This window comes from Triticum aestivum, chromosome 4B (genome assembly GCF_018294505.1).
Source record: "Triticum aestivum cultivar Chinese Spring chromosome 4B, IWGSC CS RefSeq v2.1, whole genome shotgun sequence".
In the NCBI taxonomy this organism is placed as follows: Eukaryota; Viridiplantae; Streptophyta; class Magnoliopsida; order Poales; family Poaceae; genus Triticum; species Triticum aestivum.
The window spans coordinates 7,092,624-7,117,235 of record NC_057804.1 but is presented as its reverse complement, the minus strand read 5'-3'; the positions used below and the strand labels follow the sequence as shown (position 1 = coordinate 7,117,235).

General features: G+C 43.4%; 1 protein-coding gene and 1 pseudogene across 1 annotated transcript; both read left to right on the top strand.

Moving 5' to 3' along the window:
- Positions 1-9,764: 9,764 nt before the first annotated feature.
- LOC123094175 (3-ketoacyl-CoA synthase 6-like) lies at positions 9,765-11,393 on the top strand. The gene has a single exon (XM_044516233.1). It carries the CDS (start codon positions 9,808-9,810, stop codon positions 11,197-11,199), a length of 1,392 nt encoding a protein of 463 aa, XP_044372168.1. The 5' UTR covers positions 9,765-9,807; the 3' UTR covers positions 11,200-11,393.
- A 6,059-nt stretch (positions 11,394-17,452) lies between these two features.
- LOC123094116 (3-ketoacyl-CoA synthase 6-like) lies at positions 17,453-23,742 on the top strand (annotated as a pseudogene).
- The last annotated feature ends 870 nt before the right edge of the window (positions 23,743-24,612 follow it).

The window sequence follows — 24,612 nt, the reverse complement described above, 5'->3', positions numbered from 1 at the left end:
CACCATTGGTCCCGGTTGGTGGCTCGAACCGGGACCAATGGCTAAATAATGCAGAAAACAAAACAAAAAAACTGGAAATAAAAATAAAAATAGCAACAATAAGTATTTTGTTGTAAGTAGAAAAAAAATAAAAAAATAAAGCAAGAAAGAAAACAAAAAAACAAAAAAAGTGTTTTCAAATTTGAAAACTAACGGCACTAAGAGAAAGTTCATAATTTTTCTAAAACTAAAAGCAAAAAAATTATCATAAAAGTGAAGACTTTCTCCACAACTATTATGATGATGCCATGCCAACTTTCAACATTTTTGTAGTTCATTTGAAAACAGACAAGTTTCCGTATGAAATCCTGATACTTCGAAAGAGATTGTCCGTTTTCTACACAAGTGCATCCAGTTTTTGCAGTAACCCTCTCAACTTTCTTGCATATGCTATGTGGATGAAATGACAATACCATGCCAAAATAAAAGAGAGGCGCAATGCTCACCTGCACGTTGCTTAGCTTCGGGCCAACGTGCAGGTTAGCACTGCGCTTCTCCCTTCATCGTCTCTACACTCAGCGCTTATAAACCGCTGCGAGTGCCTCTCGCTTGGCAAAGTGGGACTAAAAAACAGCTGCAAAAATAATCAACTAAAAAACTCTTTCACCGATTCATGCCACGAACCGGTACTAAAAGGTGCTCGTGGGGCCCCAGCCTTAAAACCTGTACCAAATAAAATGCCTTTGTAACAACCTTAGAACTGGTACTAAAGGAATCAACTAAAAAGCTTTTATAAACCTCTAGTATTATTGAAACTAAAATTATATAGAATTTTGTTACAAACTTTAATAGCAAAAAGAATTATCATAAAAGAAATAAATAAGTAATCAGAATTTTGTTCAAAACATTAAAAGCAAAAAAATTATCATAAAAGAAAATAAATAAGTAATTAGAATTTTGTTACAAACTTTAATAGCAAAAAGAATTATCGTAAAAGAAAATAAATAAGTAATTAGAATTTTGTTCAAAACATTAAAATCAAAAAGAATTATCATAAAAGAAAATAAATAAGTAATTAGAATTTTGTTCAAAACATTAAAAGCAAAAAGAATTATCATAAAATAAAATAAATAAGTAATTAGAATTTTGTTACAAACTTTAATAGCAAAAATAGTTATCGTAAAAGAAAATAAATAAGTAATTAGAATTTTGTTCAAACATTAAAAACAAAAAGAATTATCATAAAAGAAAATAAATAAGTAATTAGAATTTTGTTACAAACTTTAATAGCAAAAAGAATTATCGTAAAAGAAAATAAATAAGTAATTAGAATTTTGTTACAAACTTTAATAGCAAAAAGAATTATCGTAAAAGAAAATAAATAAGTAATTAGGATTTTGTTCAAAACATTAAAAGCAAAAAGAATTATCGTAAAATAAAATAAAAATGTAATTAGAATTTTGTTACAAACTTTTAATAGCAAAAAGAATTATCGTAAAAAAAAGTAATCAGAAACAATAAAGAAAGCAAAAAAACTGGGGAAAAATTAAAAAAAAGTGCCACCTACATGGCCACTACGGCCTGCATACGACTAGAAACTCATTACTAGGGCCAGGATGCAGACCCGTAATAGGCCCAATAGGCCCACAAGCACAGAGAGTGATTTTAGACCCGTAAGCATGCAGTAGAGAGGAGCTCGAAGTGGTTGGTTTGGCAGGGCTTATAAACCACTTCGAGCCCCACTCGGCTAGCGAGGTGGGACTAAACATAGCACCGCACCGCGCCAGTTCCAGCACACGACCTTTGGTCCCGGTTGGTGCCACCAACTGGGACTAAAGGGGTGCATTGGTACCGGTTGGTGGCACAAACCGGGACCAATGCCCCTCTTTTGTCCCGGCACCAACCGGGACCAATGCCCCTCTTTTGTCCCGGTTTGTGGCACCAACCGGGACCAAAGGTCTCTGTTTCCCGCCCTTTGGGCTGCTGAAAAGAGGTCTTTAGTCCCGGTTGGTGCCACCAACCGGGACTAAAGGGTGCATTGGTCCCGGCTGGTGCCACGAACCGGGACCAATGCTCTGCCTATATAAGCGGCACTCGCGAAAAATTGGTTCAGTTCTTCTTCCCCGCCGCCCAACGCCGCCAGGTTGCCCGTCCGTCTCCACCTCGTCGTCGCTGTCGTCGCCCCGCGCCACCCCGACGCTGTTCCACGCCGCCCCGACGCTGTTGCCGCCCCCTACCCCGCGCCCCCGTGACCCGCGACACCGCCAGCCCCTGCCCGTCGCCGCCCCGCCCCGGCCCGCGCCGCCCCGCTCTGTCGCCGCCCCGCCCCACGCCGCACCTCGCCGTCACCGTCGCCGTCGTCGCCCCGCGCCACCCCGACGCTGTTTCGCGCTGCCCCGACGCTATCGCCGCCCCCTACCCGGCGCCCCCGTGCCCCGCGACACCGCCGGCCCCTGCCCGTCGCCACCCCGCCCCGGCCCGCGCCGCCCCGCCCTGTCGCCACGCCGCCCCACCCCGCGCCGCACTTCGCCGTCGTCGTCCCCGTCCCTGACACCGTCGCCGTGAGCAAATTTTTTGCTAATTTAATTGTATGTTAGTAGTAGTTAGTTTAGATGTGTAGTATAATTTAGATGTGTAGTTAATTGAGTTAGATTTTGTTAGATTTTTTTTAGATTTTTTTGTAGTTCATAGATTTTTTTTGTTAGATGTGTAGTAATTCAAATGTGTAGTTCATAGATTTTTTTTGTTAGATTTTTTTTCATATTGTGTAATTAATCTGTTCATATTGTGTTAGATTTGTTTTCTGTTAATAGATCTTTTTGGTGATATTATTGTTGAACATGCATGTTTGTATGTTCAAACATATGCAAAGATCAAATATGTCAAATGTTTATGATTCTTTTTCTGTTCATAGAATTTTTATGATTTTTTTCTGTTGTAATTTTGTTCATAGAATTTTAATGATTTTTTTGTTCATAGTATTTTCTTTGTCAATTTATGTATATGTTCATATTGTGTATGTATAGAAAAATTGTGAATGATAGAAGTCATTTATGAATATGTTCATATTTAGAATAAAGGAAAAAGGAAAAAATAAGAAGAGAAAGTGTTTAATATAATTATTAGAAAAATAATAGAACTATATAGTTAAACTAGTTTATTTTTAGTAAGTACTAATTTATTTTATTTATAGTAAGTGCTTCATATATAGTTGAACTAGCTAGTTGATTTAATAAACTACTTTATTTTACTATATATAGAAGTAGTTTGTTTTTAGTAAGTACTACTTTATTTATTTATAGTAAGTGCTTAGTAGTTGAACTAGTTGATTTAATTAATAAAACTACGTTATTTAATTATATATAGAAGTAGTTCTTGCATCAACGTCGACGATGCCTATCCCGCATCCTCGTCGTCGTCGACTCGGCGGTGGAGGCCTGCTTGATCAGGGCCATGTTCGGGACTGGGCTCCGCCGGACTGGTATTGGGAGGTGCTACCTTCTGGGGGACGTAGGTTGGTGAGGAGCCAGCCCGTTGTTGACCCGATCCTTGTTTGGTGGCGGTCGCGTGGGCCAGTGACGGTGCCGAGGCTTCTGGACACCGCAGAGGTGGTACGTCGCCGTGTCAGCGAGGAGGACAAGCACGTCCCTCGCTACATAGTTACATTGGAGGGCAGGTTCGACAATACCTGGCAGGTTCTTCACAGATCTCACTGGAGCTATGATCCTGTGATGGTTCCTTATCATTGGGTGTCCACCGCCCGCGACGATACCCGCCGGGCGCTACGGTTTTAGCTCTATTAATTAGCGATGCTATATGTATGATAGTATTCGAGGAGAATTAGTGATAATATTCGACGATGTACGGACATAAGAGATGATGTACTTTTGGTTATAATTGAATGCATGCTAATTTGAATACTACTTTATTTTACGATTTGGTTTTGCTTATTTAATGCTCATATTAGAAAAGTACTCCTACTTTGAATGCTAAAATTGAAGAGCACTCTATGCAGAAATCTAGGAGCCCCCTCCATCATCCACGCCGTCGTGGGGGTAGCTTCTCCTTCATTCCCGTGTGCTAGACAATTTGGTGTAATAATGCACTCGGGATGAAAGGAGGAGCTACGTACCATCACCGATAGTCAACCCGTGATTAATAATAATGATCTAATTTAGGTTTTTTAGTACATATATTTAATTGTACAAGTTTAATATTTGAATTATGAACTTAGGCTGGAAATGTCGTACTCGGACGACGAAAACCGCCCGGGGGAGTGCGACTGGTGCCACGACGACCGAGGTATGTGCGACAGGTTCATTGAGCTGGACGAAGATCGGTGCTTCAGCATTAAGCTTGAAGAGACCTTCGATGTTCCTACGGTACGCAACGATGACAATAGTTTTTTTCGTAATTAAGCACGACTTCAACTATTTTAACGTCTATTTTTCATCTTTTCCAATTCGACTAGCTTATCCCATGCTATGCAAGACGCTATGTCTTGGAGAGGATGGGTTCTGAAGACCATGAGAGTATGGAAACCAAAAAAAATTCTCCTAATGACCCATCATGGTGTGGATTTTAAAGTAAAGTTGTACAATGCTGAGAGTGTAACCCATTTTGGTTGCAAAAATTGGGAAGCACTTTACAAGATGTATGGTTTTCATGAGGATATGCTTGTCACCATGGATCTTGGTGATCCTACAATCAAGCAAGACAATATGGACATTTGGGTCCTTGTGGATACACCTCTAATTCTTCCCCCATGTGAGCTTAACATAGTTATTAAATAATTTATATTGTTTATTTCAAAATAGTTGACAACTTATTTCCATTGACAGCTTATTTTCATTCTTCAAAAATGTGCGGAAGATGGTAGACAAAACCCACTACACCGATGGCTCCGAATTAACTTATAAGAAGAAAAATCATTTGATCACATTTTGTACTAATCTTAAGAATTATAATGTCTACAATCGAACTCCTCAACATTATGGTCAATACGTGCCACTAGTGCACGTGTTGAACTACGGTAAATACCATGAAGATACCCTGGTAAGATTTTTTAGTATTACGACATCCCTGCATCTTTTTAAATACTTATAAAACTTGTACATCAGTGCTAACTACGAAGTTATTACTATGTTTTTCAACAGATAATCTCCAATGATTGTGTACCTCATCTGATGTATACGCACGGTCGCCTTGATGTTTTGAACATACAACCAGGTCGTCCTACGAATCTCAATTGTCCATACCGGATTTCTAAAAGAAGTGGAGACATGACAATCAAAGAATGGAAAAAATGTATGGACAGTCATAAGGAGCTTCTTGGAAGCAAAAGGAGGCGAAGCGCAAGAATTGGAGACAGGATGATCTCCATTCTTCATAATGGAGAGTCCGGGTCTATATTGTTTTATGTTATTTTACCTTAAGGGTGTTTAATTAGGTCCTACCTGATACTGATGATCATGTGCTAAGAACAATTATTTAGGGTTGGGTTCGATGACTATGAGGATGATGATCGTATGACTTGTTATTAATAACGAGTAGAAGTTGTATGATGATGCATGATTAGTAGGACTTGTTATTATATATGATGATGTATGATGCGAGCATGCATGAGTTATTATATATCAGCGGGTGAAATGAACATAGCAGTAGCGTTGGTAAATCAAGGACGAAGATATCAGAGAGGACATTTCTCTCTATTAGCTAGCTAATAACAACCTAAAATTAACCCCCAAAACCCCTAAACCAGCCACTTTTTTTTTAAAAAAAAGAAAAACCTCAGCTCCAGCTAGCTACTGACACGTGAAAGCCTTTTGGTCCCGGTTCATGTCACCAACCGGGACCAAAGGCCCCCTTGCCTGGGCTGCTCGCAGTGGCCACGTGGAGGCCCATCTGTCCCGGTTCGTGTAAGAACCAGGACTAAAGAGGGGAGGCATTAGTAACGATCATTTAGTCCCGGTTCAAGAGCTGGGACAAAAGACCCTCACCAACCGGGACAAATGCCATGTTTTCTACTAGTGCTAGGGTTTTTCAAATTTTAGTTGCATCAAATTAGTTAGGGTTCATCTATGGGTGGAAACGAATTGGATGCGGATGTTATCGGATATGGATGCGGCTCGTATGTTTCCTTAGATGATGTTTTCTTAGATGATGAATAAACACTATTGTAATGCATAATAATTTCTAAGATAAATCATAAAATGAGTAAAATTTGACCACTTATTTAACTTTTAAGTTGGATAATTGGAATATCTGCTACCACTTTCCACCCCTAGGTTCATCAAATTAGATGGTAATTAAGGCAGTAGTTCCTAGGTACTAATTAGTTAGTAAGAACTAGGTACTAATTAGGTACTAGTTTATTTTTATTTATAGTAAGTTTATTTTTAGTAAGAACTAGTTGAATTAATAGAACTAGTTGAACATGTCACATTTGTTGTTATTTTTTTAGTTAAAGCAATTTTTCTCGCATCGACATCGACGATGCCTATCCCGCATCCTCGTCGTCGACTCGGTGGAGGACGCCTGCTTGACCAGATGGGCCATGTCCGAGACTGGGCTTCGCCGGGCTGGTACTGGGAGGTGCTACCTATCGGGGGGCGTGGCTTGGTGAGGAGTCAGCCCGTCGTTGACCCGAACCTTCTTTGGTGGCGGTCGCGTGGGCCAGTGACGGTCGAGAAGCTTGAGGACCCCGCGGAGGTGCTAAGTCACCGTCTCAGCAAGGACGACGCGCACGTCCGTTGCTACTTGTTTGCGCTAGAGCACAGGTTCTCCAATACCTGGCAGGTTCTTCAGGGATCTCACTGGAGCTATGATCCTGTGATGGTTCCTTCTCTTTAGGTGTCCATCGTCCGTGCCGATACCCGTCGTTCACTAGGGTTTTAGTTGTATTAGTGATGTTATATGTATGATACTATTCGGGATGTATTAGTGATAATATTCGACGACGTTCGGACGCAAGAGATGATTTACTTTTGCTTATTGAATGCATGCTAATTTGAATACTTATTTATTTTACGATTTGGTTTTGCTTATTGAATGCTCATGTCAATATGAGTCCTATAAGATATTCTGAAATGTATATCTTGTGTTGCTCAAATAGGATATGTGCTTGCCCAAGTGGCCGGTCATGTTTGCAGGTTACACCTCCGAGTGGCCTATATTTCGCCGGAGTGTTGATTCATTTCCGTTACGGCAAATTTCAGGCGCTCAATATGTCCTATTTTAGCAAAGGTCATGCCGGATTTTTCCATGGATTTTGGCATGACTTGTGCCAAAATATGTCGGAAATATTGAGTGCCTCGGATTTGTGTGTTGAGTATCCTGGTAGTTGGCTTCGATCAATTTTCAATTAATGTTTCAACTATGAACATAAAAATGTCTGACGACGAAAAGGATTTCAATATTTGCAAATACTGCGAAGATGAGCACGGCGTGTGCGACAGAATCTTCCTAGATGATGATAGGTGCTTCAACATCAAGTTGGACGAGAACTTCGAAGTGGATACAGTAAGTCACAACGACAAATCTTTTTTCATAATTAAGCATGACATTTGCTTCATTTGCTTCAACTTATAATTTAATTTTTTTACTATTCTACTAGTGTATCCCCTGCCATGCAAGAGTTTTTTTCTTGGATGAGATAGGTTTCATTCCTATGAAAACTACTATGGAGGTAAAGAGAGCTTACTTGAAGACCGAGCATGGTTGTATTTTCCATGCAAAATTATACAACGCAGACACCTATACCTATTTTGGATGCAAAACTTGGCAAGCACTATGCAAGACTTATGCATTTGAGCCTGATATGGTTATCACCTTTGATATTCGTCCGGAAGATGATATTGAAGGTAATATCGACATCTGAGTCGATGTGCAGACGCCTCCAGTTATACCATTATGTGAGTTTCTCAACCATATTTATGTCTTGATATTGTTTATTCAAAAATAATTGACAATTAATTTTTATTGACAGCTTATTTCCATTCAAGCAAACATGTCCAACGCTTGATAGACATGACATACTACTGTCCCGGAGCTGAACTAAACTACGAGCAGATAAGTCATTATGTTTCATGGCTTGACGATCTTCATGCTGTCAAGACAAATTATTTTTCTGGACTTAAAATTTTTAGTACTCAAAACGTGCGACCAATAGTGTTCGTACTGAACTACGGTCACATCTATTTAGGAAAGATGATAAGATTTTTACTATTTGTCATCAGTGCATCTTTTGCATAAATTATTTTTTAAGCTAAACTTCATTGCTAAGTATGTTACTATATGATGTTATTTAACAGGGACTCCCGATGAATGTTGTGCGACCAATAGTGTTCGTACTGAACTACGGTCACATCTATTTAGGAAAGATGGTAAGATTTTTATTATTTGTCCTCAGTGCATCTTTTGCATAAATTATTTTTTAAGCTAAACTTCATTGCTAAGTATGTTACTATACGATGTTCTTTAACAAGGACTCCCGATGAATTTTGTGCCTCATTGGATCGAGACTAAAGGTCGCATGAGAATTGTTAGCTTACGGCCAAGATATCCTACAATGCACTTTAGTGCATTCGGGATTTCTATAGCGAGGAATGCTTAATAGTGAAAGGCTGGAGCAAAATTGTGAACGAGCAGAGAAGTAATAGGGGGCCACAATCAGAAGTGCAACCCACGATTAGGAGACAGGTTCATCTGCATGCTCCAACTTGATGAAGCAGGAGTGCTACACATGTTTTATGTTATTTTACCTGAGAGAGAGTAACATGAGTGATTAGCTAGCTAGAAATGAGTTTGAAGATGATGATGTGCTACACTATGACTATGATGATTAAATAGCTAGTGTTGGTGGTAATGACTATGATGATTATTATTAGCTAGTGTTGGTGGTGATTAGATAGCTACTGCAACTAGTGTTGGTGGTGATTAGCTAGCTAGAATGAGTTTGAAAATGATGATATGCTACACTATGACTATGATGATTAAATAACTACTGTTGGTGATAATGACTATGATGATGATTAAATAGCGTGTGCTGGCAGATTAGATTCAAGTGGATGCAACATGTGGTGCACATCGAAAGTACTACTAGTCCAAACTAGATCAAGTTTGGATTAGTAGTATACCTTTGACATGCACCACATATTGCCTCCATTTGAACCTAATCCACTTTCATTTAATACACTGTCATGGACATAATGGTATAAACCTCATAATTGGTATTGTACCAAAATTTGTATAACGGCATATAAATACACTTAAAATATAAAATAAAAAAATACTAGTAGCGATGGATAGTAAATACAATGCTACTAGCTAGATTAGCAGCAGCGCGGGAAAGAACAAACGCTGCGGCTATGTGTCTTAGCAATAATGCGTGTACGCATGCGCTACTGCTAAGTAATAGTTTTAGCGCCTTATTAGTAGCGCGGTGTCCCGCACTACTGGTGGGTATTAAATCTGTTATTAGTGTGGGAAGGGGCGCACCCTTGAAAATCAGGGGGCGCGAGAAGATTAGACAGGCAGGTTATGTAAGTCTTGGTAGCGGGTTTATGTAGATGTAGGATTATTGATCGATTAATACAGTAGGAACAACAGATGGACTATCCAACTTTAACCTAACTACTAGTAACTGATATACGACAAGAAATTTATAGCAGCCCGGCTGCCTAACTGACATGTGTGAAGTGTAGTAAATGGTTGGCAGATAAATGATGATGATATGGCCGAAGTTTGGCTTTAAGTTCCCAGCCCAGCCCCTCACTCATACGGTCACACCATCATCAGTACCAGCGCGCCGTGGACAATTCCATCCCTATGGTCACCGTGCCCGTCGCCGCTGCCGGCCTTATCGCGATGGTGCGATTCGGGGCGGAGGAGCTGGCCAGCCGAGTCTCTGAGCTCAACCGAGTGCACCTCTTTTTGACCTGTTTCTTCCCGGCCGCAGCGGCCATCGTCTACCTCATGCTGCGTCCGCGCGCGGTGTACCTCGTCGACTATGCCGGCTTCCGTACCCCGTCTAACTGCCGGGTACCCTTCGCCACATTTCTGGAGCACGCCAGACAACTGCCCGAGTTCAACGAGCGCAGCATCCGGTTCATGACGCGGTTGCTGGAGCGCTCAGGGCTCGGGAACGAGACCTGCCTGCCCCCGACACACCACTACATCGGGACCCACAAATATTGCACCGTTGATGCCGCCCGCGCCGAGTTCGGTCTCGTGGCTTTCTCAGCCATCGACGACCTGCTCGCCAAGACCGGCATCGCCCCGGACGCCATCGACATACTCATCGTCAACTGCAGCTTGTTCTGTCCCACTCCGTCTTTGGTCGACATAATCATAAACAAGTACAAGCTGCGGAGCGACGTCCGCAGCATGCACCTCTCCGGCATGGGATGTAGCGCCGGTATGATCTCCGTGGGGCTTGCCCGGAACCTCCTGCAGGTTGCTCCCCGGGGCGCACACGCGCTCGTCATCTCTACGGAGACCGTCACGCCGAACTACTACTTCGGGACCGAGCGCGCGATGCTCCTGCCCAACTGCCTCTTCCGCATAGGCGGGGCGGCCGCGCTGCTGTCGACATCGTCAGCAAAGGCCCGGTTCCGCCTAAAGCATGTCGTGCGCACGCTCACCGGCGCCCATGACAGTTCGTTCCGGTGTGTGTTTCAGGAGGAGGACGGAGAGGGCTACCGGGGGATCAACCTCAACAAGGATCTGATGAACATCGCCGGCGACTCCCTGAAGGCCAACATCACTGCAATGGGCCCACTCGTCCTGCCGGCCAGAGAACAGCTTACGTTCGCCTTCTCCTTCATCGCACGGAAGGTGATCGGCAAGAGAGTGAAGCCGTACATCCCCGACTTCCGCACGGCGTTTGAGCACTTCTGCATCCATGCCGGTGGCCGCGCGGTCATCGACGAGCTGCAGAAGAGCCTGAGCCTTTCCGACGAGCAGGTGGAGGCATCACGGATGACGCTGCACCGGTTTGGAAACACGTCAAGCAGCTCGCTGTGGTACGAGCTGGCCTACATCGAGGCCAAGGGCCGCATGCGCAGGGGCGACCGCGTGTGGATGATCGGCTTCGGATCTGGATTCAAGTGCAACAGTGCGGCGTGGGAGTGCATCGAGCCTGCGCGCAACGCCCATGGGCCGTGGGCAACGTCCATCCACAGATATCCGGTGGATGTTCCTGATGTTCTGAAGCATTAACTGCTGGCTACGAGTGCATGTGTAATAAGAGCAAGTAGTAAGTTAAAGTCAGCGGGCTATAAGGATTAAACAATTATATATGTGGTGAGTTGGATGAGAGAGAAGAGGAGAGAGAAGGAAAGCGGCTGTAGATTAACAACCGGCTGCAACACAGACTCCAAGAGACATTGTGAAAGTGTAGTAACTAGCTACTATACATGTTGGCTATAAGATTGACTATATGTGACATGGCAACTTCATATAGCCAGTTGTTGGCTATATTATTAACCATGCTCTAAGGGGTTATAAGAACAGAAATTGCTAATGGAGCTTGAGCTTCATGAAGCCCTTAATTTAAAAATTAAATAGTTTCTAAAAATTCTGAAGAAAAATACACACATACACATGGATGTATATATACTACTCCCTCTGTTTCATAATAAGTTGTTGTAGTTCAAAACTGTCCACAAAGTTTTATGGCGGCATACATTTATATGCGAGCTACTCCCTGACCGGCAAGAGAGTATACAAAAATAACAAAATCACTTCCAAACTTACGTCCAAACTCAAAGAATTAGTCCTGCGGGAAAACATTTCAATCAAGTCCGAATTTCACTAGACCTTCAGTTTTCCTAATAATTCATTCAATTTCATGTAATTTCTAGACACCAAAGAGAAAATGAGAATTTGTCCATTTTGCGACCATAGTAGATTATCCATACAAAAATACTGCATAAGATGATAAGAAATCGACACGTAAACTTCAAAACTAATAGACACGATTAGGACGTATCATCGGCAGGCTTAGTACGTACTCCCTCCATTCTAAAATAGATGACTCAACTTTATACTAACTTTATTACAAAGTTGAGTCATCTATTTTGGAACAGAGGGAGTACTTATTAGAGGGAAAATGAGAGGGGGTGGGGGTGGGGGCGGGGGTTGTTTATGCTCTAGTTCAATTAACTGTCGATTATTTCCGCGTTTTCTCTCAAGGGCTCAAGGCCATTGGTGCTTCCCTCACAGTACATAACTTTTTCAAGAATTTATGCGTACAAATAGCAATTTTGTTTAGAATTTATGAGTAGATGTTATTTTGGTAAAGTCGCTCTCAGTGTGTATTGGTGCAATTAATTTCCTCTTTAGTAAAGCAGATATCGTTGGTTGTTTTATGTCTACGTTCACTTTAATATACTCCTACTCCCTCCGTCCGGGTTTATTAGGCCTAAAAACAACTTCTCTTAAACCAAGACACATAGTAAATTGCTCACATTAATTCTTCCATTCCACTCCCAATGCACTCTCTCACATGCATGCAGCCAATGAAGAAATATGCATGAAGTAAATTAATTTCCCAGTCATGGCACCAACAACAATGGTTTTCAATACAACCAATGAAATGGTTGCATGCATGCACCTTTCCAAAGCAAGGCCTTATAAAAAGGGACATGCTTGTGATGCTGAGAGGCCTAATAAACCCGGACGGAGGGAGTAGATAATAAGCAACTTCATTATCTGGGGAAACCGAACCACCCAGTACGCACTTAATCGCGGACGTGTGTGTGTCTCTCTCCCTAGTCTCTACATAGAGAGATATCAATACACTTTAGGCCCTTCCCAGTGCTCCACCGTGGACAGGTGCTAAGCATGCCACATAAGCCAAAAAGTGACATGGCACAACATTTAAAGAGGGAAGAGAGTACTTTGGTGACCCCAGGAAGAACCAATGCCAAGCGCGAGAACCTAGGCAAACCACTTAAATGAAACAATTTGGCCAATGCATGAAAGACTTTAGGTGCTAACTCATTAAATAAAGTGTGCTTAGCAACAGCAAGTTAAGCACCTATGCATTGGGGACTTGAGTTGCTAAGGTATTTAATGTATTTAGCACCCCATCTAAGCACCTTTGCATTGGGAGAGGTCTTATAGAATGCAGTAGCAACTACTCCCGCTGTCCCCTAATGCATGACGTTTTTTGACACTAGTGCAGTGCCAAAAAACATCTTATTTTATGGGACGGAAAAAGTACCTTGAAAACTAATAAATACTATATTGTACGTTGCATATATAAGCCGGAGGAACAGAAGGTAGCGTGGGGGCACAGCTAACCATGCAACAACATGGCGGTGGTGATGCCGACACTGTACATTTCGCTGGCCAACCTCGGCGGCTATATTATTCGTCTGTTGTCTGACGTGTTCCTCCATTTTAGTTTTGCCTGTGCCGGCCGACATGGTCGCAAAGACCGAACATGCCAATCGTCGTGTCAAAGTGGCGGCGCCACTATGCGTGGCTGCTGGCGAGGAAGTCGAGGGTGAACGGGACATGACGGCGGATATCGATCGTCTGGAGAACCTACGAGGGGAGAGGGGACACGAGCGGTGCAGGTGCGGCGGCAGCAACAAGGACGGCAAGGAAGAGGGCTGCTAGAGGTGGTGTTGTGACTTTGTGAGCGGCTGAGCGCCAGAACAGTCAGCAACAGGGAAGGGACAAGTGTTAGAGGTGTCGCCCATAGGGGCGGAAGCAGGATTAACGACCTGAGCAAAGGGATTGATCTGGTCGGCGGTATCTGATACCATGATGAAACGGAGGTAGACTATGCGATTCAACACACTTCGATTAGCTCTGCGGTTGTGACTATGTTCAGATTGCAGAGGGTGATCATGAGGTTCCAAAACCCCACCACCGCGCGAGTACCGGTGCTCACTAATACGTTCATTTTGCATTATGTTTTTCTTCTATTATTTATAATGTTTTTGAGTCATTATTGCACTTTAAGATGCAATTCTATTGCATTTTGTCTCTTAATTTGCAAGATTTACATGGAGATGGAGATTATCGGCAGTTTGAATTTTGGACCTAAAAAGTTACAGCAGAGATACCTATTCTACGGAGCTCCAAATGATATGAAACTTTATGAAGAATTTTTATTGAATATATGAAAAATAGTGGAACAAATATATACCAGAAGGGGCCTACCAGTCGCCCACAAGGCAACAGGACACGATCACCCCTAGGCGCGCCCTAATGCCTTGTGGGGCCCAATGCTGGTCTTTGGCCCCCTCGTTCTGCTATATGAAGTCATTTTTCCTAAAAACCTTAAAGAGAGGACTTTCGGGACGAAGCACCGCCATCTCGAGGCGGAACTTGGTCATGAGTAGTTTTGCCCTCAAGCAGGGTGATTCTGCTAGGGATACTTCCCTCCGGAAGGGGACAATCGAAGCCATCGACATCACCAATGTTCCTCTCATCATGGAAGGACCAATCTTTATCAATATCTTCATCAGCACCATCTCATCTCAAACCTAGTTTATCTCTTGTATTTAATCTTTGCCTCAAAACCTCATATTGGTACCTGTGGGTTGTTAGTAGTGTTGATTACATCTTGTAGTTCATGCTAGTTGGTTTATTTGGTCAAATAATTACATGTTCAGATCCTTAATGCTATTCAAAACCCCACTAATCTTGAACATGAATATGATTTGTGAGTATTTGCGTTTGTTCTTGGGACATGGAAGAAGTCTTGTTATAAGTAATCACGAGAATTTGGCATTCGTTCGATTTTTTTACAATTTTCTTGAATCGGCGAATATTTCTAGACTAGACCAACAATGTTCTGGAAACTGGTAGAACAATTATGAAATTCAAGATTTTTTTATTTAACAAACATCTTCTGAATGCATGATCATTGTTTGAATAAACGAACATGTTATGAATGAATAAACTATTTTATAATTCACGAACAAGTTTTGAACTTTTAGGATGTTTTCTATTCATGGACAATTTTGGGATTAGCAAAATTTTGTTCAATTCCATGAATATTTTTAATATGCAAACTTTGAATTGGCTTTGCAATTCACATAGTAGTTTAATCCCGCATTATGGTACAGTAAGTTTTAAGTTTCAACATTTCAAAATTGTGTTTTTTGCATTTAAAATGCTAAGTTTTAACCAGTTTTAGAGATAAAGTTTCAAGCATTTTTTTCTGTCGGTCATAGACATAAAATAATGTATTTTTATCGGTCACTCGTACTAAGTTCCAAGCACTAAACCTTACCATATGTTTCCGATATTCGTCAAAATATATTTAAAATGAATCTTAATTGGAAGTGTTGGTCGCGAGAAATACGAATATGAGCACAGAACTTAATTTAAAAAACGCACACCAGGGTCCTGAGTGCCCCGCACTGACGTGCCATGAATCCACATTCTAACGGATTCTTACATTCATCTCCCAACTGATGATTTATTGGGTCGGCTCGGGACTTAGCTAGCTAGACGGAAGTAAGTACTAGACAGAGATGATAAGTTTACTCTGTCAAAGTTGTCTATCTTTCCCTCCATGCTGTGTACAAGCAAGTGGTTTAGTCTTCAAGATGATACTCACTCCGGTCCTTTTAAATTTGCATATAACTTTTGTTCAAAGTCAAACTATCACTATTTTAACCAAACATATTAAAAAAATGTCAACATTCACGTTGCCATATTAATATTGTTAGATTCGTTATGAAATGTACTTTCGTAGTACATATATTTAGTATTGTAGATGTTGATATTTTTATTATAAATACGCAGAGTAAAATGGACCGGAGGGAGTACTTTCTCCCATCCAAACTATGTCTTTTAAGAATTAAGATATGCCATCATCTTCAAGATAATTGGTGCAAATAATTTTTCCCCTGAAAAAAATAACAAATTTTAGGCATATAATTTTTCACTATAAATGTATTAATATCAATACTTTTTTTGCAGGAGTATTAATATCAATTCTAAGAGACTTGCACTCTGAATTTGTATTAGTAGCGGCGTGGATATGTATCCCATATTACACCTCTTACAAAGTTTATATAAGATGCTTATTTATGGCCTGAGGACTGAGTAAATTACTCTTGGAGTGTGTCGCCTTTTGAGAGGGAAATCTTTCCATCGTGAAGCTACCGAGCGAACATGATACACTAGTAGAAACAAGCCTTTCGTCCGGAGCATTAGTCCCGGCGTGGTTTGGACCCGAGACTAATGTAATCATTATTCTCGGTCCCAACGGCTAGAATCGGACGCGGGCACGGCCACCATTAGTCCCGGTTTATTTGTGACCTCTAGTCCCAGTTATTAATACCAACCGGAACTAAAGGGGTGGTGGCAGGCTGGCGTCAGGCTGGGGCCCCCGCGAGCCCCTTTAGTCCCGGTTGGTATCACCCATCAGGACTAGAGGTGGACCTTTAGTCCCGGCTTGTATCACCAACCGGGAATATAGATGTCCCTATATAAACCCATGTTTCGTCCAGACCAAGCTCGAGCTCATCCTCTTTGTTTTCTCCTTTCTCTCCTCTCTGTTTTCTTCTCCTAGCTCGAGCTCATCCTCCATTTTTGTCAAGATTTGTCAAGATTTGTCAAGTTTGAGGCACCCCATCTATCCATGTGTTCTAAAAAGTTAGCAACTTTGTCCTTTCATCTCTCATTGCTAGTTTAGCTCGTGCAATGCTCTATAACTATAGTCATTTGTGGGTTTAGTTTGGAAGTAATTATGTGGGAATTTATTTCATTTATATGCAGTTTGAGCTCAAATTAACTTCTTACTCCCTCCGTCCGAAAATACTTGTCATCAAAATGGATAAAAAGTGATGTTCTCGAACTAAAATACGTCTAGATACACCCCCTTTTATTCATTTTGATGACAAGTATTTCCGGACAGAGGGAGTAGTTCATATGAGCTCAAATTAACTTCTTAGTTCATTTGAGCTCAAATTATTTAGGTGTGGTTTATTTGGTGCCTTCCCGTCCCCGTCCTCACCGTCGTCAATCGCCCGCGCTGGCCCGTCGCCGGCACCACCTTGGTGAGGCTCTTGTTCTTATTCTTTTTGTGAAAAAAAATATCTTACTTGTATGATTTAGATAGTTGCTTGTATATTTTCTTACTTGTATGGTTGTTTGTTATGCATAGTGCCATGGTTTCGATATCCGTCCCCGTCAGCCCTCGTCCGGTTTATGGTCCGGATGTGGTATAATATCTTTTATAACTATTTGTTGCATTTCGTGTTTATGAAAATTATGCACATGAAGTTGACATAGATATTTTTATCTAGGAGGTATGTGAACCGGAAATTGCAACCGACCCTCTTGTGGAGAAGTTAAATTTAGTTGAAAAAAAAATAAGTATTTGAAAGAAAAATTAAAAAGAATTGAAGATGAGAAGATGAAATTAGATTTGTATACTATCGATGTCGTCGATGATCACAAAATTAAGATGGATGCAATGCGCTTGAAGATTAGAAATATGCGATGATCCATCCCTATGGTCACCGTGCCCGTCGCCCCTGCCGGCCTTATGGCGATGGCGCGCTTGGGGGCGGAGGAGCTGGCCAGCCGACTTTGTGAGCCTAACCCAGTGCACCTGTTTTTGGCCTGTTTCTTCCCGGCCGTAGCGGCCATCGTCTACCTCATTCTACGTCCGTGCGCGGTGTACCTCATCAACTACGCCGGCTTCCGTACCCCGTCTAACAGCCGCGTCCCCTTTGCCACATTTCTGAAGCACGCGAAACAACATCCCCAGCTCAACGAGCGCAGCATCCGGTTCATGACACTGTTGTTGGAGCGCTCATTGGAGCGCTCAGGGATCGGGGAGGACACCTGTCTGACCCGGGCGCACCACTACGTTGGGACGCACAAATATTGCACCGTCGATGTCGCCCGTGCTGAGTTCGAGCTTGTGGCTTTCTCAGCCATCGACGCCCTGCTCGCCAAGACCAGCATCGCCCCAGACGCCATTGACATACTCATCGTCAACTGCAGCTTGTTCTGTACTACTCTTTGGTGGATATAATTGTAGGATTTCGTGGAAGCGTTCCTACTCCCTCGAGAGGAGGCGCATGCGTTTATATATTGATGAGTCCGAAGCTTTTGCCTAGGCGTGCAAGGAGCGGTACAAGAGTTTGGTTACAACACGAGATGAGGGAAGAAGTTGAGGTTACAACGATATGTTCTAAAACCCTCCCTTATTCCCAACTATCTCAAATTATGACTACTCTTGAACTTTTCAAATGATCTCGCTGGTAACGCATTTGTAAAGCCATCGGCCACTTGATCCTTGGAGGGAATAAACCGTATCTCGAGTTTCTTGGCTGCAACTCTCTCTCGCACAATGTGAAAATCAATTTCTATGTGCTTTGTTCGTGCATGAAACACTGGATTTGCAGACAAATATGTTGCTCCTAAGTTATCACACCATAAACATGAGATACAATTTTTCTTGATCCCCAAATCCTCAACAAGTGATTCAACGTAAATGATTTCAGCAGTTGCATTTGCTAGAGACTTGTATTCAGCTCCTATGCTTGACCTTGACATAGTGGCTTGCTTTCTAGCACTCCAAGAAATAAGATTAGACCCAAAAAACAGTGCAAAGCCTCCACTTGATCTTCTGTCATCACTACATCCTGCCCAGTCAACATCAGAAAATGCACTCACAAGAGAGGAATTAGACCGTTTGAAATGAAGTCCTATTCCCATAGTATGTTTCACATATCTTACAATTCACTTGACAGCTGACCAATATGCAGAAGTAGGTGCATGTAGATATTGACAAACCTTGTTGACAACAAATGAAATATCTGGACGTGTGAGAGTTAGATACTGTAATGCTCCCACAGTACTCCTATACCTTGTGCTCTCCTCATCTTGAAGTGGCCAACCTTCATATGCTGAGAGCTTTTCTGAGGAAGACAAATGTGTAGGCACTGGCTTGCAATTCTTCATTCCCATGCGAGACAGAAGCTCAACAATGTATTTTTCCTGATTCAACATAATGCCATCTTGAGTTTTCTTGACTTCAATACCTAGGAAGAAATGCAAATCACCTAGATCCTTCAAGGCAAATTTTGAGCTCAAATCATGTAGGAGAGCATTAGTAGCATTCTGTCAAAAACTTGCAACTATGATATCATCAACATATATAAGCACAAAAATAACCACCCCTGCTTTGTTATAAATGAACAAGGATGTATCAGCCTTGAAAGCAAAGAAGCCAAGATATTTCAACTGTAAGCTCAATCTGGAGTACCATGCTCTGGGTGCTTGTTTTAGACCATAGAGTGCTTTGTCAAGCTTGCAAACACAATGTGGTAGCTTCTTACTCTCATAACCAGGTGGCTGCCTCATAAACACTTCCTCTTCCAGAACTCCATGCAAAAACGCATTTTGTACATCTAGTTGTCTTAAACTCCATCCCCTAGATACAACAATGGCCAACACAAGTCTGATGGTTGCAGCTTTCACAATAGGACTGTAGGTGTCCTCATAATCAATGCCATAACGTTGTTTAAAGCCCTTTGCAACTAGACGTGCCTTATAATTGTCAATGGAACCATCTGCCTTCTTTTTTATTCTGTATACCCATTTGCAATCAATGATATTTTTACCTTTCTGATCTGGTACAAGATGCCAGGTTTTGTTCCTCATAAGTGCTGAATATTCCTCATCCATTGCTTTCTTCCATTTAGGATCATCAAGTGCACTACTCAATGTTGTTGGCTCTCCTGAAATACACAACATCACATATGTTATAGTCCCATCTTTTCTTATTTTAGGATTTCGTATACCTTTCTGTAGCCGAGTCATAACTCGTGAAGAAGCCGTTGGCTGGACTGCTGGAATGCTCGCCACAGAAGATCCATCAGAATCTGCATGTGACACAGCGGCCGAATCTGTCATCTGATGCACAGGAGATCATGTAGTTGCTGGTGTGGCAGCCTCCTCTATACACACATGGGTTCCATCCGACCGAGCCGACGTAGAAGATCCGCTGCCCTGCCACGAGTGCAGGCACACGCGGGGCGAGGGGGATCCGGCCCCCCTGCTGGTCCTGCCTGGTGCAGATGTGGAGGCGCGGGAGTGGCCCAACCGCGGGTCTGCGCTGGAGCTGACAGGAGCGCAATCCGAGGGAGATTTGCTCGCGCGATCCGAGGATTAAACGTGCACTAGAGTTCCAGGCGCCGTCGGATCGCCCTCGTTATTCACGCCAGGTTCGACTTCTTCTTCAGCATGCAATATAGGGTCAAATTGAGCTATATTTTCGAAATTTTGATCATTTTGAGCACCGTTTTCTCCAGGGACATGCACAGGCAATAGAGAAGAACCAGTACCAGCAGAAATATCATCACATTGATTAGTACAATCGTCGCCCCATGATCAAAAGATTGAACATGTGAAGGGAGAAGAAGAATTTCCTTGTGGAGAAGTGCACCGGCATTGGGATGAAGAGAGGCAAAGGGAAACACAGACTCATCAAAAACAACATCTCTGGATATATAGACCCTATCAGTAGGAACATCAAGACATTTGACCCCTTTATGCATGGGGCTATAGCCTAAAAAGACACACCTTTTGGAGCGGAAAGCGAGTTTGCGTGTGTTTTAGGGTCTAAGATTGGGCCAACACGCACATCCAAAAATACGAAGAGATGTGTAACTAGGTGGGACACCAAGAAGTCGTGTAATGGGTGTTTCAAGTTTGATAACTTTACCTGGAAGCAAATTGATAAGATATGTGGCAGTTAAAAATGCTTCATCCCAGAATTTAAGTGGCATGGATGCATTTGCTAGCAATGCTAGCCCCATATCAACTATGTGACGGTGCTTTTTTCAGTAGATCCGTTTTGTTGGTGAGCATGAGGACAAGAAGCATGATGTGATATTCCAAGCTTTTGGAAGAAAGAGTTTAGTTTTTCATACTCACCACCCCAGTCAGTTTGCACAGCAATAATCTTGGAGTTCAGTTTGCGTTCAACAAGATTTTGGAAATTGATAAAGACTTGGAACACATCAGACCGTTTCTTCAATAAGTAAATTTACTAAAATCATCAATAATGCTTACATAGTAAGAAAATCTACCAACTGAAGTTGGAGCTGGCCCCCATACATCTGAAAATACAAGTTGGAGGGGAGCAGTAGACACACAAGTAGAGATGGGATAAGGTAATTGATGACTTTTTGCTTGTTGACACGGATCACAAACTGACTCAATATTATTCTCATAGGAGAGATTATTTTTGCTAAGAACATATTTAACTATGATTGAAGATGGATGACCTAAACGACTATGCCACTTTGATGATGATAGCTTGGTGACAATGTTTGCTTGCTTATTGGACCAGGAAGAAGATGATGATGATATGAGTGGGTAGAGTCCTCCCACGAACCGTTCTCTGAGAATGATTCTCCTTGTTCTCAAGTCCTTAACCAAGAAAAGATAAAGATAGAATTCTATAAGAACATTGTTATCAAGAGTGAATCTATGAACGGAAACATGATTTTTGGATGTTTGAGGAACATGCAAGACATCTTTCAAGTGCAAATTTTTCATGGGGTTTTTAACAATTGAACTACTACTATGTGTGATATTCATACCAGAATCGTTTGCCGTGCAAATTTGGTCGCCTCCATTGTATTTCTCCCACATTGTCAACTTGTCAAGTTCTCCTGTGATATGATTTGTTGTTGCACTCTCGGCGTACCAGTTGATGTCCACGCCATAGGAGATAGCATGCGCCTCCTTCTCTTCTTGATCATTTTCTTCATAGCGCCACCAGCAAACACGTGCACCTCCGGGATGATGTCTGTAGCAAATCTGACATTCAGGATAGTCATGCTGCTGCTCCCGCACCTGTTGTTGTTGTTGTTGTTGTTGTTGTTGTTGTTGTTGTTGCTGTCGAGGATGTCCCCTGAAGCCGCCGCCTCCATTGGCAGGAGAGGGCCGGCGGTCACCACGATCACCACGGCCGCGCCCCTGCCTCCTCGCCCGCGAGACCTGTCGCGGGACTGACCACGGCCTCTGTAGACCGCGTTTGCAGACGAATGAAAACCATCTGAGGATGAGTCACCTAGCATCTCCATCCGTTGATCGAAGGCAGATATTTGCGCGAAGAGATCGTCCGTAGTGATAGTGCCCTTGACAGCGCCAATTGCCGCCACCACAGAGTCATAGTCGCGGTCCAGCCCTGCAAGGATATGATCCACCATCTCTGGATCAGATACGGGACGCACAGCAGCAGCTAGTTCATCCCCAAGGCTCTTCATCTTTGCCATGTACACTGAGCTTGACATGGTACCTTTTTGGTATTGGTGAGTGCAATTCTTAGATTGGTGATCCGGGACTGCGACTGCGAGGCGAAGACGTTTGTGACTGTTGTCCAAGGCTCGAAGGTGGAATCCTTTTCGACGACCTGCGCGAGAATCTCTGGAGACATGGAGTTGAGGAGGTATGACAGGACCTGCTGGTCTTTAGCGATCCATGGCCCGTGCAGGGGATTCGGCTCTAGGGCCGTGGTCTTGTCCGCCTTTGTGATCTCCACCATCCTGGGCGGAGCGGCGTTGGAATTGTCCAGGAGCCCTGTGACCTGCGCACCTCGCAGGGCTGGGAGAACATGCGTCTTCCAGAGGATATAATTCCCTCTTGCAAGCTTCTCTGATGGCGGCGAACCGAGGTTGAGGGCGACGCCGGCTGAGGAAGACATGGCGATGATGATGTGTGATCCAGGGTATTGGTATGTGGCTAGATGTATGGGAAGAGGTGGCTCTGATGACCATGTAGGATTTCGTGGAAGCATTCCTACTCCCTCGAGGGGAGCCGCGTGTGTTTATATATTGATGAGGCCGAAGCCTTTGCCTTGGCGTGCAAGGAGCGGTAAAAGAGTTTGGTTACAACACGAGATGAGGGAAGAAGTTGATGTTACAACGATATGTTCTAACAATAATCATAAACAAGTACAAGTTGCGGAGCGACGTTCGCAGCATGCACCTCTCCGGCATGGGATGTAGCGCCGGTATGATCTCCGTGGGGCTCGCCCGGAACCTCCTGCAGGTTGTTCCCCGGGGTGCACACGCGCTCGTCGTCTCTACGGAGACCGTCACGCCGAACTACTACTTCGGGACCGAGCGCGCACTGCTCCTGCCTAACTGCCTCTTCCGCATAGGCGGAGCGGCCGCGATGCTGTCGACATCGTCGGCAAAGGCCCGGTTCCGCCTAAAGCATGCCATGCGCATGCTCACCAGCGCCGACGACAGTCCATTCCGGTGTGTGTTCCAGGAGGGGGACGGATCGGAGAGGGCTACCGGGGGATCAACCTCAGCAAGGATCTGATGAACATCTTCGGCGACTCGCTCAAGGCCAACATTACCGCAATGGGCCCACTCGTCCTGCCGGCGAGGGAGCAGCTTATGTTCGCCTTCTCCTTGGTCGCACGGAAGGTGATCGGCAAGAGAGTGAAGCCGTACATCCCCGAGTTCCGCACGGCGTTTGAGCACTTCTGCAGAAGAGCCATAGCCTTTCCGACGAGCAGGTGAAGGCATCACGCATGACCCTGCACCGGTTTGGAAACAGTCAAGCAGCTCGCTGTGGTACGAGCTGGCCTACATCGAGGCCAAGGGCCGCATGCGCAAGGGTGACCGCGTGTGGATGATCGGCTTCGGGTCCGGATTCAAGTGCAACAGTGCGGCATGGGAGTGCATCGAGCCTGCGCGCAACGCCCATGGGCCGTGGTCAACGTCCATCCACAGATTCATTAACTGCTGACTATGAGTGCATGTGTGTAATGAGGGGCTATAAGAACAGAAATAGCTAATCGAGCTCGAGCTCCATGAAGCCCTTAGTTTTTGTAAACAAATATAAATAAATTTTAGGTTGTAAAAAACTCTGAAGAAAAATACACAGATACATATAGATGTATATCCTTTTCGAAAAAAAACATATAGATGTATATACAACTCCCTTGGCGGCGGGGGACTACTCTGTTTCGGGCACAATTATGAGCAGAGCTGATGGAGCCAAGTGGTCGATTACTGGGGTCTACGGGCCACAGTCTGAGGGAGACAAGGTGTTGTTCATGGAAGAGTTACGAATGATCAAGCAACACACGCTCCCAAGATGGATGCTCCTGGGGGATTTCAACATGATCTACAAAGCAAGTGAGAAGAGCAATAACAACATTAACTTGAGGCTGATGGGCAGGTTCAGAGCCATGATCGAGGATCTCGAGTTGATCGATTTTCCGCTGTTGGGAAGACGGTTTACATGGTCCAATGAACGACAGAACATCACCCTTACCAAAATAGACAGGGTGTTGGTTTCCAATGAGTGGGAAGCAGCTTTCCCACATTATCAGCTGTCCCCTGCCTCTACAAATGTTTCTGATCATTGCCCCTTGATCCTCAAGAAAATGGAGACAGCGCACTACAAGGCGTTTCGTTTTGAGAATCACTGGCTGAAATGCTCGGAGTTTGATGGTATTGTAACCCAAGCTTGGTCTAAAGAGGTCAAATCTGGTGACCTGATCAGGGTGCTGCACACGAAACTATCTAGGACTGCTAGAGCGCTGAAAGAGTGGAACAAGCACAAAAAGAGGGACACGGTTTTCCTCTCGGGGGTGGCAAACGAGGTCATTTT